At 38.3% G+C, this 16,949-nt stretch overlaps 2 protein-coding genes across 6 annotated transcripts in view; one reads left to right on the forward strand and one right to left on the reverse strand.

Annotated features, from left to right (window-relative positions):
• The window catches only part of Kpna5 (karyopherin subunit alpha 5), a 38,134-nt gene extending 35,223 nt beyond the window's left edge, over positions 1-2,911 (forward strand). For all 5 annotated transcript variants that reach the window (XM_048353964.1, XM_048353965.1, XM_048353963.1 and 2 more), the window contains one exon: positions 989-2,911. In XM_048353964.1, coding sequence (XP_048209921.1) covers positions 989-1,176 — 188 coding nt within the window. In that variant the 3' untranslated portion in view covers positions 1,177-2,911. The remainder of the gene's footprint in view (positions 1-988) is intronic.
• A 3,914-nt stretch (positions 2,912-6,825) lies between these two features.
• Positions 6,826-11,929, reverse strand: Fam162b (family with sequence similarity 162 member B). The gene is given in 5 exon segments (XM_048354539.1): positions 6,826-7,072; positions 8,263-8,315; positions 8,318-8,367; positions 11,459-11,567; positions 11,764-11,929. Coding segments are annotated over 5 exon segments (477 nt in total). The 3' UTR covers positions 6,826-6,973.
• Between the last annotated feature and the right edge of the window lie 5,020 nt (positions 11,930-16,949).

Consider the following 16,949-nt stretch of genomic DNA (forward strand, 5'->3'; position numbering starts at 1 on the left):
AACTCATAAAATTTAGTTAAGTATAAATCTATTACTTATTTGAATATTCCCTTCTTTAGATTAAATCTCCTTATGCTTGATGACAAGTCAAACTTTTACCTATGGATTTTAAATGAAGCTCAGAAAATCATATTGCCTTTATTTCAAATTATATATTACTGGTTAGAACATTATATAAACATAAGATAGTAATTATGGATTTAAGAATATTTTCTTACTATAGCTACTATTTTGATCCCAAAATTTAATACTATTTTGTGGTATTCTGTTGTATATAGATATGGCTACATTGCTTATTGTTTCTTCTATAAATGGTTTACCTGTAAATGATTTACTTTTAAATGAAAAAGTACTTTATCATTACTCATATATGTAGATTGATTGGTTGACTAACTCATGCAGTGCTGGTGTTTGAACTCAGGGCCTTTCATTTGCTAGGCTGGTGCTCTTAATACTATGTCTTACTTCCACCTTTTCAGAATGAAGTTTTTCCATTTCATTTATATAGATTGTACTTTTAATAAGTTGTGTAGCAGCCAGGCCATACATAGTATGTTGTAGTGAAAAGATGTCATGGGTTACTAATGATTTGCATTTATTCTTTATTTAGACCCTTTGGCTCAGCTTTTGGTTTGTTCATTGAAGTTTTGTCACTTTTTTTGTGTTCTCTTACTTACTCAGGAAAGGACCTGTGGAGTTACTTACTCTAAAGCTGTCATTTTACAAGTACAGAGAAATGGAACAACTTGACTAGACCACACAGCTAGCAGGGTGGTTGGTGTTCCTGTTCTTAACTCTTAAGGCTGTGCTCCTTCTGCACACCCTGTCTCCCTAAGGCATAAGGGTTGGCAGTTGATATGTGCAGACATTAAATAAAAATAGTTCCATTGCTAGTAGAGTAGATGGATGTTGTTGATTTGTGTTTTGATTTACATGTCTATCAAAACGAATTAATACTTTGTTTTTATATATTATGTTTTTACAATAGGACTGGATAAAATTGAGTTTCTGCAAAGCCATGAAAACCAAGAAATTTACCAAAAGGCTTTTGATCTGATTGAACATTATTTTGGTGTAGAAGATGATGACTCCAGCATTGTACCTCAGGTGGATGAAAACCAGCAACAATTTGTCTTTCAGCAGCAGGAAGCACCAATGGAAGGTTTTCATCTTTGATGGGCAGAAAAAAAATAATGCCTGAAAAGGTAGCTTAGGATCTTTCCCTGTTGCCAGTGTCGGAACATGGAAGAGAAAAGAATGAATCTGATGCACTTTTACAAGGAAAATGAAACGAAAGTTTCCATTCAGATGCAACCATTGCTTTATAGTTTTTTGTTTCTTGGTTATTTGTTTGTTTGTTTTGTTATGGCTATATTGGCCTTTTGTTATTTGAATTTTTATATCTTTGTGAATAATTAAACACATTATGCAATTATTTAACTGAAGCTTGAATAGGAGAATTTTGATGAAGTATTATATAATGGTTCTGAATTTTTTTCAAGTATTCTTGGAAACTGCACAATAGCAGTATAGCTGCCAGTAATTGTTTTTTGGCAGTAGTCTGACATGCCCAATCTACTAAATCTACCTCTTATCTTGAAGCAAAAATAAAAACAAAAGCTTCCGAAGCATTGTAAAAGCTGAATTAGAATGTGAAAATATTACCTTAATTCTAAATCACTGTGCTGTAGATTGTACTTTGCAAAAAATGATTGCAACAGAAAACAAGCAACATTTGTAAAGCAGAAAAATCTGTTATACTGATAACTGTTAAAATGTGGCAATTGTGAAGAGAGACTCTGTTCTTCATGTTGAGCACATTGACTACAAAACAATTGTTTTTTAACATGTAAATGTTATTAGTATATTTTCTATTTTCACCAAATACACTACCATTTTTGAATAGTTTTATTATTTTTACAGTCTTCATTTTGAAGAAAATCACGACAGATGCTCTCATGAATCTAAAGTACTGCTGCATACCTAAAATACTGTACCTATCTCTCTGATTTTTTTCAGAGCAGTAATTGAAAAGTTTTGTTCTCTGTATAATAATGCGAACTTAAGTACTTGAATGACGAAACTATCCTGAAGAAGTCACATTATTATGTACTCAATCTTATTAAAAGCATTTAATGTTTGGACTCAGTAAGTGATGATATTAATGAAAGTTGCTAAAGATTCTTTAATAGAAATCTATATTAGAAATGTTTTCTTTTGGTAATAACTCAGAGGGCCATACTGCTGCTTGTTATGAATCATATATTAGATTGGTTATATGTTTTTTAAGAATTAACAGCAAAAACCTCTTCAAACTATAAAAGTCTAAAAGGTTTCAGTAAGAAAAGTTTTATATATATATTAAAAGTTATATATATAGGTATATATATATATATATATATACCTATATATATACACACACACACGTCTATGTGTGTGCTTGTTACTCTCTCAGTACTGTGCTTGGTAGAGTTTTCCAAATAGATGTGGTACTGTTCAACCCAGTCTTTTAATTTATAGTTACATGCAGACTATTTACATTTCCAATTATATACCTAGAATTCTTACTTAAAATCTAATTTACAGCTTGTTTAAGATGGGATTTAAAGCATTTTGATATGATTCAGTCTATTCTGTAAAGAAACATTTCATATATGCTAGCATTTATAATGTTTCTGCTGGAAATCAGAAGCATGATATGAGAATATATGTATGAACACTTTTAAATAGTATTACATTTTGTAAATTATGTATCATGTTAAACTTTGAGTAGGCACTTAAAATCTGCAACTATAAAATCCAGGTTCAGTGATATATATATATATATATATATATATATATATATATATATATAATGCTGACTATCTGCCAATCCTTTTTATACTGCAAAATAAGAGGATTGTGTCTGTGCCCTTTTTGTTGTAGTAAAAATTACATTGTTGAGTATAGAAAGTATTTCTTTTGCATTATATATATTAAAAAAACAGGGTAATGATACTAACAATTATTGAGTTGATAGTGAATCTATCAGATAAATACTGTGGTGTCAGAGGTTCGAAGTATCAGGTGACAGGGTATTCTATTCTTTGTAATTAGTTGAACTTGATAATGCAGCATCATTCACAAACTAGCCAGCCGTGCCTGCTTTTGAGGACCCCATAATCAGTATAATAAATAGGTAAACCCAAACATTCAAAAACAGTTCTTATGGAAATTAAAATAATATATGTATGTACATGCAAGTACACATAAAAATATCTCCAAGGAAGGTTTCTTGCCACTAGCAAGTGTTTTGTGTTTCTAAGTTCAAAATATGGCCACATCTCAAACATTTAAATATAAACATATTTACTTTATTACTTGAGTAATGAATTTGATTATATTTAAATGCAAAGGACCCTGAACAGAGTATTAAGTCTAGTGATGATTTATTAGATGACTAATTGGTATACTTTAAAAAAATTATTAAAAATGTGACCACTGTTTTCAATTATGCCATTAAAAATGCTCCAAAATTTGGCTGGGTGTCAGTGGCTCATACCTGTAATCCTAGCTACTCAGGAAGCTGAGATCTGAGGATTGTGTGAAGCCAGCTTCTCCAGGCAGGAAAGTCTGTGATACTGTTATCTCCAATTAATCACCACAAAAGCCAGAAGTGGAGCTGGGGCTCAAATGGTAGAGAGTTGCCTTCAGCAAAAAAGCTCAGGGTTAGCACCAAGACCTTGAGTTCCACAAGACCAGCACACATGCACACACGCACACACTCACACACGCATGTGCGAGGGTGCGCACGCACACATGTACAACTCCATAATTTGTTTTTATTAAGTTTTACTGTCCCCTGTGAAAAGAATATTTAACTTGCTTTTCTAAAGTTTATGGTATGTACATCTGAAAGAAACTGCCAAATCAAATCAAAATGTGTTAAAAAGTGGAATGCGTTAGCACTAATGTAAATATCAAGACAATACTGAAAAGTCCATTTCATTAATTAAATTTGGTATTTTATTTGAATTCCCATTAGTTGATCTATGCAGCTATGCTTACTTACTCATTTATGAACACTCCACCCACTGGCCTGTATTTGTGTCCACTGTGAGTGTTATTTCCAAAAGTTATTCTAACTTAAGTTTTAGTGTCATTTATTCACTTACTCGTAGCATTGGAACAAAACAAGAGGAATAAATTACTGGCAAAGAAGGAGAATATATTGTTTGGTAATGATAAAACCTGTTTGCAGTTAAAGATTGATTTATTGGGAGAAGGACTAAAAGAAGCATTTATTACCTTTGACTTTTTTTCGTGTAAGAAGGAGCATAATGGAAAAAGGAAATATAAAAAAATTCTTAATGGAGTTTTGTACTGTTCCCAAATCAGTGATCTACTCGTTGCTTAATTGTGAAACTGTGAAATCAAATTGTTAACTTTAATTCCTCCTAATTTGTAGTATTACTATTTTATGAAATATGACATGATAGGTGCAGTATAATAGGGCTCTAAGATGGTAGTGTTTCTTTACATTTTGATTGGGGAATAAGGTAAAGAGGATATTGTTACCTAACTAAATAAAAATTTAAGCATTATGCAACATTATGAAATATTACAGCCCTATATTAAAAATAATAAAATATTATTTTACAGTTGCATTATATGAATGTGTATTTCATTTGTTTTCACTTAAGAATGTGTATTGCTAACAGAGCAAAAATAAATGGTCATCATTGGTTAGCATTTTATCTGTATAAAGCCAACAAAGGAGATAAATGGAATCATAAAATACACTTGGTTAATCCACAACTATTCAAAGAAAGAGGAACAATGAGTCAAAAAGAGAAGGAAAAGGAAGAAAAAGAATCACTATGGAAAGATGATAGATCCTATAAATCTAGCCTCAACCATATCAACTTTTTATAATTGAAAGATTCTAAGTTAATTGTAGAGATTGTAAGATTAAAAAAAACAACCTTTAATGGTTGACCCATTTTTTTTTTGAGGAACTTGCATATTTTCCACAATGGCAGTACTAATTTATAATTTACATTGCCACCAACAGTATATTGTTTTCTTTTCTATGGCATCCTCTCTGCAACGTTTATTATTTTGGCCTATTCGAATAGTTGTTGGCCAAGCACTGGTGGCTGGCACCTGGAATCCTAGCTGCTCAGGAGGTTGAGATCTGAAGATTGCCTTTCAGAGTCACCCTGGGCAGGAAAGTCCTTGAGACTCTTCTCTGTAATTAGCCACAAGAAACTGGAAGTGGTGTTTGGATCAAAGTGGTAGAGTACTAGCTTTGGGTGAAAAAGCTCTGGGACAGCATCCAAACCCTGAGTTGAAGCCCCATGACTAACAACAACAACAAAATAGCCATTGTAACTTGATGTTTATTGTGGTTTTAATTTGTATTTCCCTAAGTGCTAATGATACTGAAGCCCACTTGTGTATATCCAAAGGATATAAAATCATACCAGCTCGGCACTGGTGGCTCCTGCCCATGATGCTAGCTGCTCAATAGGTTGAGCAGAAAAGAGTCTGTAAGACACATATTTCCAATTAACCACCAAAAAGGATGGTGGAGCAATGGCTCTACGTAGAGCATTAAGCACAAAAAGTCAGAGATAGCACCCAGGCCTTGAGTTCAAGCCCCAGGATTGGCACCAAAAGAACAAAACCCCAACAGTCTTCACAAGAGAGGTGCCAGCCTTTTGTGTTTCTTACATCACTGTTCACAGTAGTTAAGGTATGGAATCAACCTGGGTGCTTTGGTTTTGAGTTCTGTTATGACCCACATTTAAATTATTATTATTTTTTTACACTCTTTGTGAGAAAGTTACTAAGCAGCCTGTTCTGGAGCAGGACCCATTCTGAGTACTGATAACCTTGTGATATAAAGCATTTCTGCATAGCTGGTAGAAATCAAATGACTACAGCCATCTTTGAGCTCTAAAATCTTTCCCCTTGCCTTTGTGGAATAGTCTTGGGTAATGGCCACATGGTCACCTTAGCTGAAGCCTCCAGCAACCCAGAATGCAGTTCTTTAGTTTCCTTCACACCACCTGCAGCCCTCAAACACCTCAGGAAACAAAATGAAGGAGCCTTAGAGCTCAACTAATTTGCTTCCTTTATTTCACGAACCACTTCCCACTACCTGACATCTGCTGTTGCTTTCTTATTGTTATCTGTGGTTTAGTTATTTCAGACTAGTCCTTACTATTCTATGTGGGCTAGTGGCAGAAAATGGCATTCCAATCCATACTTTTTCCAGCCAGACTCACTAGGTATTTGACCTCACAATGTAGTCCCAGCCCCAATGTTACCTCACATTTGAAATACTGTCTCAGCCTCTTAAGCATTAGAATTACAATTGTACATCACCTTACTTGGATCTAGAAAGCTCTTTTAGCAGACAGTATGGAATAGGCTGTCTTCCTTTTTCTCATTTCCAATGTCTTTTCTTTTTTCTTTATCTCAATGACTTGCCAAATTTGCCTATAGTGATCATCTATATCTTTTATAAAAATATTTCATTAGTTTCTGCCTTTGACCTGGGTAGCTGATGTAGATATATTCATCATGTAAGAGTCTTATGAAGCTGTATATAGTTTTGTTCATTCTTTTTTTTTTTGGCCAGTCCTGGGCCTTGGACTCAGGGCCTGAGCACTGTCCCTGGCTTCTTCCCGCTCAAGGCTAGCACTCTGCCACTTGAGCCACAGCGCCGCTTCTGGCCGTTTTCTGTATATGTGGTGCTGGGGAATCGAACCTAGGGCCTCGTGTATCTGAGGCAGGCACTCTTGCCACTAGGCTATATTCCCAGCCCCGTTCATTCTTGAATAGATGGTATGCTCCAATAAACATTTGGTATTTTTTAAAGTCTTATCTTTGTGGTTAGCAAAATAAAACCATGGAAAATATTTCATATATATATTGTTTTACCTATCTTTTATTGTTACTGGAAATAGTAATGGCCACTTGAATATCATTTAGTTTTAGCCTGTGCAGCCATTGCAGCTTCTTCACGCCACTTTGCTTTCTTTGCCAGGTTCCAACTTGTTAGGGATTCGTGTCGTCCTACAGCCTGTTAACAACAAAACAAAACACACGGCCTTGTGACTCTCTAGAAGAGCTTATATTTTAGTTAAAAAAAAAAAAGAACAATAACTTTAGTGGGGCTGGGAATATGGCCTAGTGGCAAGAGTGCTTGCCTTGTATACATAAAGCCCTAGGTTCAATTCCTCAGCACATATATAGAAAAGGCCAGAAGTCACAGTGTGGCTAGAGTGCTAGCCTTGAGCAAAAAAAGAAGCCAGGGACAGTGCTCAGGCCATGAGTTCAAGCCCCAGGACTGGCCAAAAAATAAATGAATAAATAAAACATGTCATAGTTCCTAAGGAAAACTTCTTTATTATGGAAAAAAGTTTCTTAAGTGGTTAGATTTCCTGTCTATAAGACAGTTGATGTCAAAACCTGCAATTTCCATTCTTCTGATATGCACAGACAAATTTTTTTGGATAAGACATAATACTTAACCCCAAAATCATATAAAAGGGAATCCTCAACTACCAGAAATGCAGCTAGTTAGAGGAAAATAGAAGGAAATGGTTTCAGCTCTGTGGCCTTTAGGTAAATTGGACTTAAAGGCTTTGGGGTAGAACATTAATCTCAAACAAAGGTGATTCTGGACATAAGGCTAGACTGAAGGCATCAGAAAAATGTATGAAGTAACTGATTTCCTTTCTTGGTCCTAGGAACTAGCAAGGAAAGTAGGTATTTATCTTGATGGGGGGAGGGAGATTTCATATTCATGCTTTTTGTTGTTGAGGCAAATTACTAGCCATTAAAAGATGCATAGAAACTAGAGAACTATACATTTAGCAAGTAGTCACTTCTAGTATATTGCAGTAGTCATTACCTAGTACAGGTCAAGATCACGAAATGACTGGATTTCTTTATTGCATGTTTGCTTAGCCCAGTGTTTTCTAGTTTCTAGTGTTTTCTAGTTTTCACTTAATGGGAACAATACTAAAGGACAGATTATTTCCAAGATAGTAGGATTGAATGGGTGTATTTATGTAGCCATAAGTTTCATGGGTCTTAGTTCCAGTGTGAAGTTAGTGAGCTCATGTATACAGTAGAAAACCTGAGAATCATAGCATTAGGCAGAATGATGAGTGGTGGGTGGGATGCCAGGATTGAAAGCTGGGGTGGGCCTCACACAAGCTAGTCAAGTGCCCAGCCCATCTCTGTTTCTTTTAGGGACATACTCACCCTTTTGGCAGACACTATCACTGCGAAGCAGGCCACAATCGTGAGTCCAATATGTAACAGGCTTTCACTGTAGCTTTATTTCTTGCAGCATCTATCATTTCAGGCCTAAACCAAGATAAATATTTTGTCAATTACATTAATATGGTTTGTGACAAGCATGATAAATAAATATTTATTATGCTTAGCATGATAAATAATTATTTATTATGCTTGCCAATTAGTTACCAATTCCAAATTAATAGGTGTTTTATTTAGGTTGAGATCTTGAGGTAGTGTTAGCCACTATGAGATTATAGTAAGTATATTTAATTTTCAATTGCTCAAAATAAAACTACAAGAGTTTATAGCTTTTATTCATTAAGTAGCTAAAATTAAGAAAGCCATTTCTGTAGGTTGTTTTTTTTAAAACCCATTTTCAACATTCCCCCACAATACTTTTCCCCCAACCATCCTACTCCCAAAAGAGAGTAAATAACTGTCAGAGAAAGAATGTTTCCTTCATTGCTCCATGCAAGAAGTGATCAAAATCACAATAATGTGTTAGAGAAAAAGAGGAAAGAACAGACTGAGTGTGGTGGTGACTCTAGCCTGTAATCCAATCTTAGCTACTTGGGAGATAGAGACCAGGTTCACAGACAGGACAGGCATAAAAGCTCTTGAGATTCCATCTCATTCAATGGCTGAGTGTCTGTCATCTCTAGCAACACACGGGGAAGTTCAAATGGGAGAACAGCAGCCCGGGCAAGACCCTACCTCAAAAAAAAAAAAAAAAAAAAAAAAAAAGGCAAAAGGAAGTATGGCTCAGATGGTAGGTATCTGCCTAGTAATTGTAAGGCTCAGGGTTCAATTCTTAGTACTGCCACAAGAAAAATAAAAGTCTTTTGTTATTTATCTGAAATTTGGTAGTTACTTTGGAACTAGGTAGTCTTATTTATTAATAAAATTATATTCAAGCTAAGATTTTAGCAATACTACTTATAGTGTTACCAAAGAAATTATGCCTGTGGGACTTTTATATGAACAATTCTCAATAATATGAAGCATCCCTTTATATAAATATAAATATTTGATAATGATATGGTGATTATGATGATGATGGTGACTATGATGATTATGAGGCAAGCACTCTTGCCACTAGGCCATATTCCCAGCCCTTGAAGATGATTATCGATGGTGGGATTGGCCTTCTGCTAGGCAAGTGCTCTTCACAGAGCCATGCCTCAATGCCCTTGGTATTTTTGAGGTTAGTTTTTATTTCCTGCTAGGTGCACAGCTGAACCACAATCCTCATTTTTTTTTTTTTTTTTGCTTCTCATTGTAGCTAGAAGGACAGGCAATTGCCACTATGCCCCTGCTTCCACTGAGATGGAGTCTTGTGGACACTTCCACCCAGGTTGGCTCGAAGTGTGAGCCTCTCAATCTCAGCCTCCCATGTAGCTATGATAACAGGCATGAGCCACACGTACTTTATCCTTGAGATTACATTTAGTGCCATTTGTTTCCCTCTAATATTGAGTTTAGATAGAAAGTAGTTAGTTTTTTCAAACATTGTAGGAAGACAGGTTGCAATTTCTCTTAAAAATGAAAAATACTATAACTGAGTGTCAGTGGTTCACACCTGAAATCCTAGCTACTCAGGAGGCTGAGATCCAAGAATCTGGTTTGAAGCTAACTCAAGCAGGAAAGACTGTGCGACTTTATCTCCAATTGAATACAAAAAAACAAAAAACCAAAACCTGAAAGTGGCACTGTGCTCTAGTGTAGAGTGCTAGCCTTGAGTGGAAAAAGCTCAGGGACTGTGCCCAGACTCTGAGTTCATGCCCAAGTACTGACACAAAAAAGAGAAAGAAAGGAAGAAAGGGAAGGGAGGAAGAAAGGAAAAGGAGAGGAACGGAAAAGAAGGGAGGGAGGGAGGAAGGGAGGGAAAGATAAAAGAAAAAACGTGTGATTGATAGGAACATATTGTAAACACGTATGGAAATATAGAAGTGGAATCCTCCCTCTGTATAACTAATGTAAGCATAAAAATAAATAAGGAAAAATAACTTTTTCCATATTTAGCCTGTGCTCATTATATTTTAGGCAGAATATAAGTTTAAACTGTTAGTTACAAGCAGGTTCAATTAGTGACTAGCTTGGAAGCAGTAATAACTTTTATTCCAGATGGAACTGAACAGATCTGGTCTTTTTTACCTGTCCATCTGGCTTTGATTTACTATATCAAATTAGTTTAGCACTGAGGAAACAAGAAAAAAAGTACAATTATTTTGAAATATAATTCAAGTATGGTACAAAAATTATAGCTCACTTGTCAATTAAATATCCATTAAGAGCATAAAATGAAAGCTATCTACACTCTAAAAACTTAATAGAAATATTCCTCCTGTGTAGAAATATATTTAAAATAACAAAATGAAAAATATTGAAGAGGGAAAAAGCAAGAAAGAATGTAATTGAAGTACTTCATATGAATGTATGAATACAGAATAACTACACTTGGTAAAATTAGTTTAAAAAGAGAAGAATAAGAAAGAGAAAAGGGGGGCAAATTTGATCAAAGTACATTATATACATGTATGGAAATATGAAATCCCTTTGCATAATTGGTATATGCTAAATAGTCAAGTACTTCCATGTTTCTAGCTTAAAGCAACAATGCTTTTTATCAGTATTTTGTTTGTTAGAACTGTGATCCTGAGGAAATTGTGTTATTTCTGTCAAATGAGTCGCTTCCTCCACACAGCTATTCTAATGTAATACTGGATGAGGTTTCTACCCAGACACCCCCAGCAACCCGAGATGAAATTATCAAGGAACCCCTCCTTGGGTGGAGTAGGGAGCAGACATTTCCACTCCACAGTCCCCCCTCCTTGTCCGGTGTCCAGCAGCCGCAGGGGCTGGTGTTTCCTGCTGGGCCTCAAAGTCCACTGCTGGCCGGCTGGGAGCTCTCCGGGGGGGCTGGTGTCAGGCCATGGTGGATGTGCGCAATGAACGCCTGCCATTTTCCTCTAAGATCAGCCATACTGGAGGGGAGAGGGCGCTAAGACGGCCGACACTGGGGCCGCCCTCGCCCCTGGGTGCGCAGCTCGGGGAGCGGCACGGACCAAATCCGACCCCCAGGCCCCCACTTCTCGTGGTCGGGGTCCCACTCTATCAAGCGCGCAAACATCCGGGCTGCAACATCCCGAACACTTACGAGACCCGCGGCGGGGTGCCTTGCATGGATCTGAAGCGCCCGGTCCACAGCAGGATTTTCTTGTCGAATTGCGAAGGCTTGAGCTGCGCGGGGACCCCGTGCGCCTTCTCTGCGGAGGAAGCCGCCGGGGTGGGCGAGGGGTCACACGCCGGGATGCGCGAGGGGACCCACGCCGGGGTGGGCGAGGGGTCAGGCGGATCCTAACCTGGATCCTTGCGGCTGAGCGCCCCAGGGCCCCAGGCTCCTTGCCCACCCTCCAGCAAGTCCCATCTCTCCCAGGCCCATTCTCCCCAGCCCAGCCTCACCTTGACTTTGGGGTTCAAAACTTCTGGGGGTCCAGCCGCTGGAATAGCAGGGTAGGGGCCAAGGAAACCAGCAGCCCGCTGCTGTGCTACTAGAGATGGTCTTGGGCGTGCAGCGAACCTGGGACCCCAAGCCGAGACGCAGGAGGCTTTCCCGAACTGAGAGCATGCTGTTGCGCGCGTTTTCCGCACCCCACACCCGCGCCCGCCACAGCGCTTCCCCCGGGGGCCCCCGCACACGTCTCAGCCGGGAGAGTCACTGGAGACTCAGCAGCCCACACTCCGTCCCCTGTCCCCGCCCCAGCGGCGGACCCGACGGGCGCAGAGCCCCCACTCTGAAAACTGCTGTGTGCACAGGCTCTTCCCTAGGGAGACAGCTGGTGCGGCTCATTTTAAACATATTGCGGCTCATTTTAAACATATTTATTTCCATTAGATGGTCGGTCAACTTTGGTCTTACCTACTTCATGGGGAAGTAAAGTTAGCACTTGATGTGCCTTTTCTTAGCTATGCAGAATGACTTCAGTCCCGCCTCTTTCCTTTCTCCTCTCTCCCTCTCCCTCCTATTCTCTCTTCCTCTCTCGTGCCCTCTCCTTCTCCTTCCTCCTCTCCTTCCCCCTCCTCCCCCTCAGTGTTTACGTGCACAATACTGTGACTTGAACTCAGGGTCTGGATGCTTACTGTCCCTTAGCTTTCACTCAAGGCTGAGAGACCCTACCACTTGAACCATAGCTACACTTCCAGCTTTTTGGGGTGTTAATTGGAGATGAGTCTTATAATTTTCCTACCAGGGTTGACTGAATCACTACCTTCAGATCTCAGTTTCCAGAGTAGCTAGGATTACAGGCATGAGCCATCAGTGCAATGTTTTCTTTTTCTTTTCTTTTTTTTTTTTTAGTAAGCCACAAACTCCAAATTCCTTCAAAATGTAAGTTGTTTCTGACAATTTCCACCTTCTCCCGACTGTTGAAGGGGAGAAAATGCTATTTGCTTTAGCCTTAAAGGGGAATAGAGATTCAGATGTAAAGATGAGAGACAACTGGGCTACCTGAAGAACTATGTATTGTATTGTACCAGCAGCAGACCCCAGCTAGGTAAGTGTTCAGCTAGCACACGTTCTCCTGCCTCCCGTCCATGCCTCAAAACTGCTTTGTTTACTGCTTTGTTGGGTTTTCAGATGTTCTTTTCCTAATTAGACTCTAAAACAATCACTTCTCTCTGACTCCCAGACCCATGTCCTTCACATAGGAATGTTTGAAGAGGATGGATAACCCTGTAAAAAGATTAGCGTTTAGAGGAGGGGTAACATTGGCAGGAACACACAGGCCTAAAGCTCAGGTTTGTGACTTAAGAGTGTCACTGTCATGGACAAATCATTTCTGTTGTGTCTTGGTCTCATTTGTAAGATTGGAGTTTCTCTCTTTCAATTGTTTATACAACGACAGCCTCAAACCTACTATGTCTCAGCTGAAATAGAGCAGCAATGACATGGTCAAGTGGGATTAGTAGATAAAAATAAGACAAGAAAGGAAAGGAACTCAATGGGTACGGGAGAGGCAGAAAGGGGAGCAGGGAAGTTGGAAGCTGTTTAGAAATCCTTTAAATGTGCTTGGCATGTGCATGCAAGACATGGTTTCTTACTTTGTATTTTTGAACCAGTCCTGGGGCCCAAGTACATCTTAACCCAGGAAATCTTTTGTATGGAAAGTTTTATGAGCTCCCTGACTGGAGGATTTGTGATTGTATTCCAGGATATAGCAGACAAATCAGCACCTGGGAGATAATGAATGGAAGTCTTGCAACTTCTTTTTTTTTCCCCAAACTTCTATTATCAAACTGATGTACAGAGAGGTTACAGTTTCAAGTCTTGTAACTTCTTGTCTCCAATGCTATCATGCTGCCTAGCACACAACCCTCTCCAAATAAATATTTATGGAACTTCACTGAATGGATTCCTATGTGAGAAAGCCTATTAACACAAACAATATTTGACTTTTCCCACCATCAGGCTACTTGAAAGTCTTTTGTGTGTGCGTGTGTGTTCACACGCTTGTACTTGCATGCATATGCACCAATAGTAGAGTTTGAACTCAGGTCCTCCCACTATTACTTAGCTATATTTTTGCTCAAGAGTAGTATTGTACCAACTGAGCCACACCTCCCGTCCCAGATCTTTGGTGGTGAATTGAAGAGAAGAGTCTCAGATTGTGGGCCTAGGCAGGCTTCAAATCATAATTCTCAGATTTCAGCTTTCTGAGTTGCCAGGATTATAGGCATGAGCCAGAGGCATCCAGCTTAGAATATGTTTTATAAAACATAATTTGTTTATATCACTGTATGGGAATATCTGAAGAGCTAAACAATACTTCTAGAAACTATCTCTCTAAAACTATCTCTGCTAGAAAGCTAATGTCTCACTAAGGAACATTAAACTAGCTAAATAAATTTATTTCTCTGGAACAAACTAGATGTCTTACAGATATACCCAGACTTCTCTAGTTGGTATATGCTTACAGAATGCAAGGGAAGTGAGCAGGACACAGAGGGAAAGAACAATTCCATTCTATTCTCTTTCCCTAATGGGTTAAAAAAAAAAAACCTCACCATTTTGCAATGGTCTAAATAAAGCAAATTACTTACATTTTCACTTTCATAGAGCTTGAAGGCAAATCCTTAGGTCCAAGTCATTAGCAACAAGCCATTATTGTCAAGTGTTTTTTATATGCTGGATACTATTCTAGGCTGGTAACCTAAGGAAAGTCTGTTTCTTTTGAGTGGTTTTTGTTCTTTTAAAATTATTTTTGGGATGGGGATATGGCCTAGTGGCAAGAGTGCCTGCCTCATATACATGAGGCCCTGGGTTCGATTCCCCAGCACCACATATATAGAAAATGGCCAGAAGTGGTTCTGTGGCTCAAGTGGCAGAGTGCTAGCCTTGAGCAAAAAAGAAGCCAGGGACAGTGCTCAGGCCCTGAGTCCAAACCCCAGGACTGGCAAAAAAAAAAAAAAAATTACTGCAAATGTGATATACAGAGGGGTTACAATTACATAAGTCATGTAATGAATACATTTCTTTTCAAAGAGTGTCACTTCTTCCTTCCTTTTCTCAATTTCTCCTTCCCAACCCTCCCCACAAGTTGTATAATGCATTTTCAACATAGAGTCTAGTGAGTATAACTGCTGCATTTGTTCACCCTCTGTCCTACTATTTCTGTACTTCTCTTTCCCCTTGCCCAAACAGATAAACTTACATACAAGAAAAAATGAGGCTGGGAATATGGCCTAGTGGCAAGCATGAAGCCTTGGGTTTGATTCCCCAGCACCACATATATAAAAAAATGGCCAGAAGTGGCACTGTGGCTCAAGTGGCAGAGTGGTAGCCTTGAACTAAAAGAAGCCAGGGACAATGCTCAGGCCCTGAGTCCAAGCCCAGGACTGGCAAAAAAAAAAAAAAAAAAAAAAGAACAGAAATCTAAAACTGACAAAAGAGAGAAAAGGAAAATAACAAACAAAAATAAACAAACCCTCATTATGAATCCATTCCAGTTTCCCTGTGTATTTGATTATTTTTCAGTCCAAGGGTTTGAATGTACTATTTTCACTATTGTGCCTTCCAGTCTCATTTTTGATTAGTATAGTTTTACATGTCCAATTCCTACACTATTGTATCCTAAAGAAAAGTAGTTATAGATTTAGCGTGGTGATATTTTTAGAGGGGCTGAACGATCAGTGTTAGGTTAAGGAAGAGGATGAACTACTGAGCTGTTCCTGGGAGCTGCCAGGCTGGCTGTGCTGAAGTTGCCTCTTCAAGAAACACTCCAAGGCTGGGGATATGGCCTAGTGGCAAGAGTGCCTGCCTCATATACATGAGGCCCTGGGTTCGATTCCCAGCACCACATATACAGAAAATGGCCAGAAGTGGCGCTGTGGCTCAAGTGGCAGAGTGCTAGCCTTGAGCAAAGCCAGGGACAGTGCTCAGGCCCTGAGTCCAAGCCCCAGGAATGGCAAAACAAAAACAAAAAACACTCCACTCCAAGGGAAGGATTTCAAGAGGCCTTAACTAACTGGTTTCTCCTCATCTCTCAATGGGGAAAGTATGACAATGTACCCAATTTGCAATGGTCTCTAGGGCACAAACTTATCAAGTACATGTATTGGGCAACTCAATAGTCTGGGAAATTGTTTCAGGGTTGAAAATAAATAATCTTTTGGTACATAAAACTAGAGGAGCTAAAAATGAGATATTTTATTTATTCATTCTCCCTCTCACTCACCTGGGAATTGTTAACTAAGCATCTGTATTTAGAAGCTTACCACGACTAGATTTCCAAGAACTATGCATAGAGGTTGCTCAATAATCAAATCTTAAAGCTCTAGAACACAGTGGTCTCCTTCAATATATAACTAATTATAAATTCTTAAAAGAATTCATGACATGACAGGATAAGATGTACTGATTCAGTAGCAAAGTTATGTTCAATTAATTACAGAATATTTCTATCAATGTTAAATACTCTTTTGTGACATATTTTGAGGACTTTGAAGCACTTTCTTCAGCACCTGTGGAAAATCCCCAAGTTCCTTCTTAGAAAGCTAGATGGGACAGACTCAGTTCCTTATAAAGAAAAAGTAAAAATATAATGTCCCACCAGGTGGCAGTATCTGCAAGTGGTTTTATTTTTTCTCCAAGTAGTTTTACAAAGAGATTTCTTTCCTTGTCTTATAGTAATTCACAGTTTCTATCTTGTAGCATACACATAATATGTATTTCTGAGGTCGAAATTCCTACCAGTGAAAGTTGCAAATCAGAGGTTGTGTTTCTTTTATTGTTACAGCTATTGAAAAATTGGTCATCAATTTTTTTTCCTATATGATGGGGAAAAGATACACACACACACACACACACACACACACAAACACATACACACACTAAAGGCTGGGTATGTGGCCTAGTGGTAGAGTGTTTGCCTAGCTTGCATAAGTTCAATTCCACAGCACCACATATGCAGAAAAAGCCAGAAGTGGAGCTGTGGCTCAACTGCTAGCCTTGAGCAAAAAGAAGCCAGGGACAGTGCTCAGGCCCTGAGTTCAAACTCCAGGACTGGCCAAATATATATATATATATATATATATATATACATATATATATATATACAACAAAGAGAAGTCTATATGTAAAAATATTGCTC

The sequence above is a fragment of the Perognathus longimembris genome, chromosome 9, assembly GCF_023159225.1.
Source record: "Perognathus longimembris pacificus isolate PPM17 chromosome 9, ASM2315922v1, whole genome shotgun sequence".
Lineage (NCBI taxonomy): Eukaryota > Metazoa > Chordata > Mammalia > Rodentia > Heteromyidae > Perognathus > Perognathus longimembris.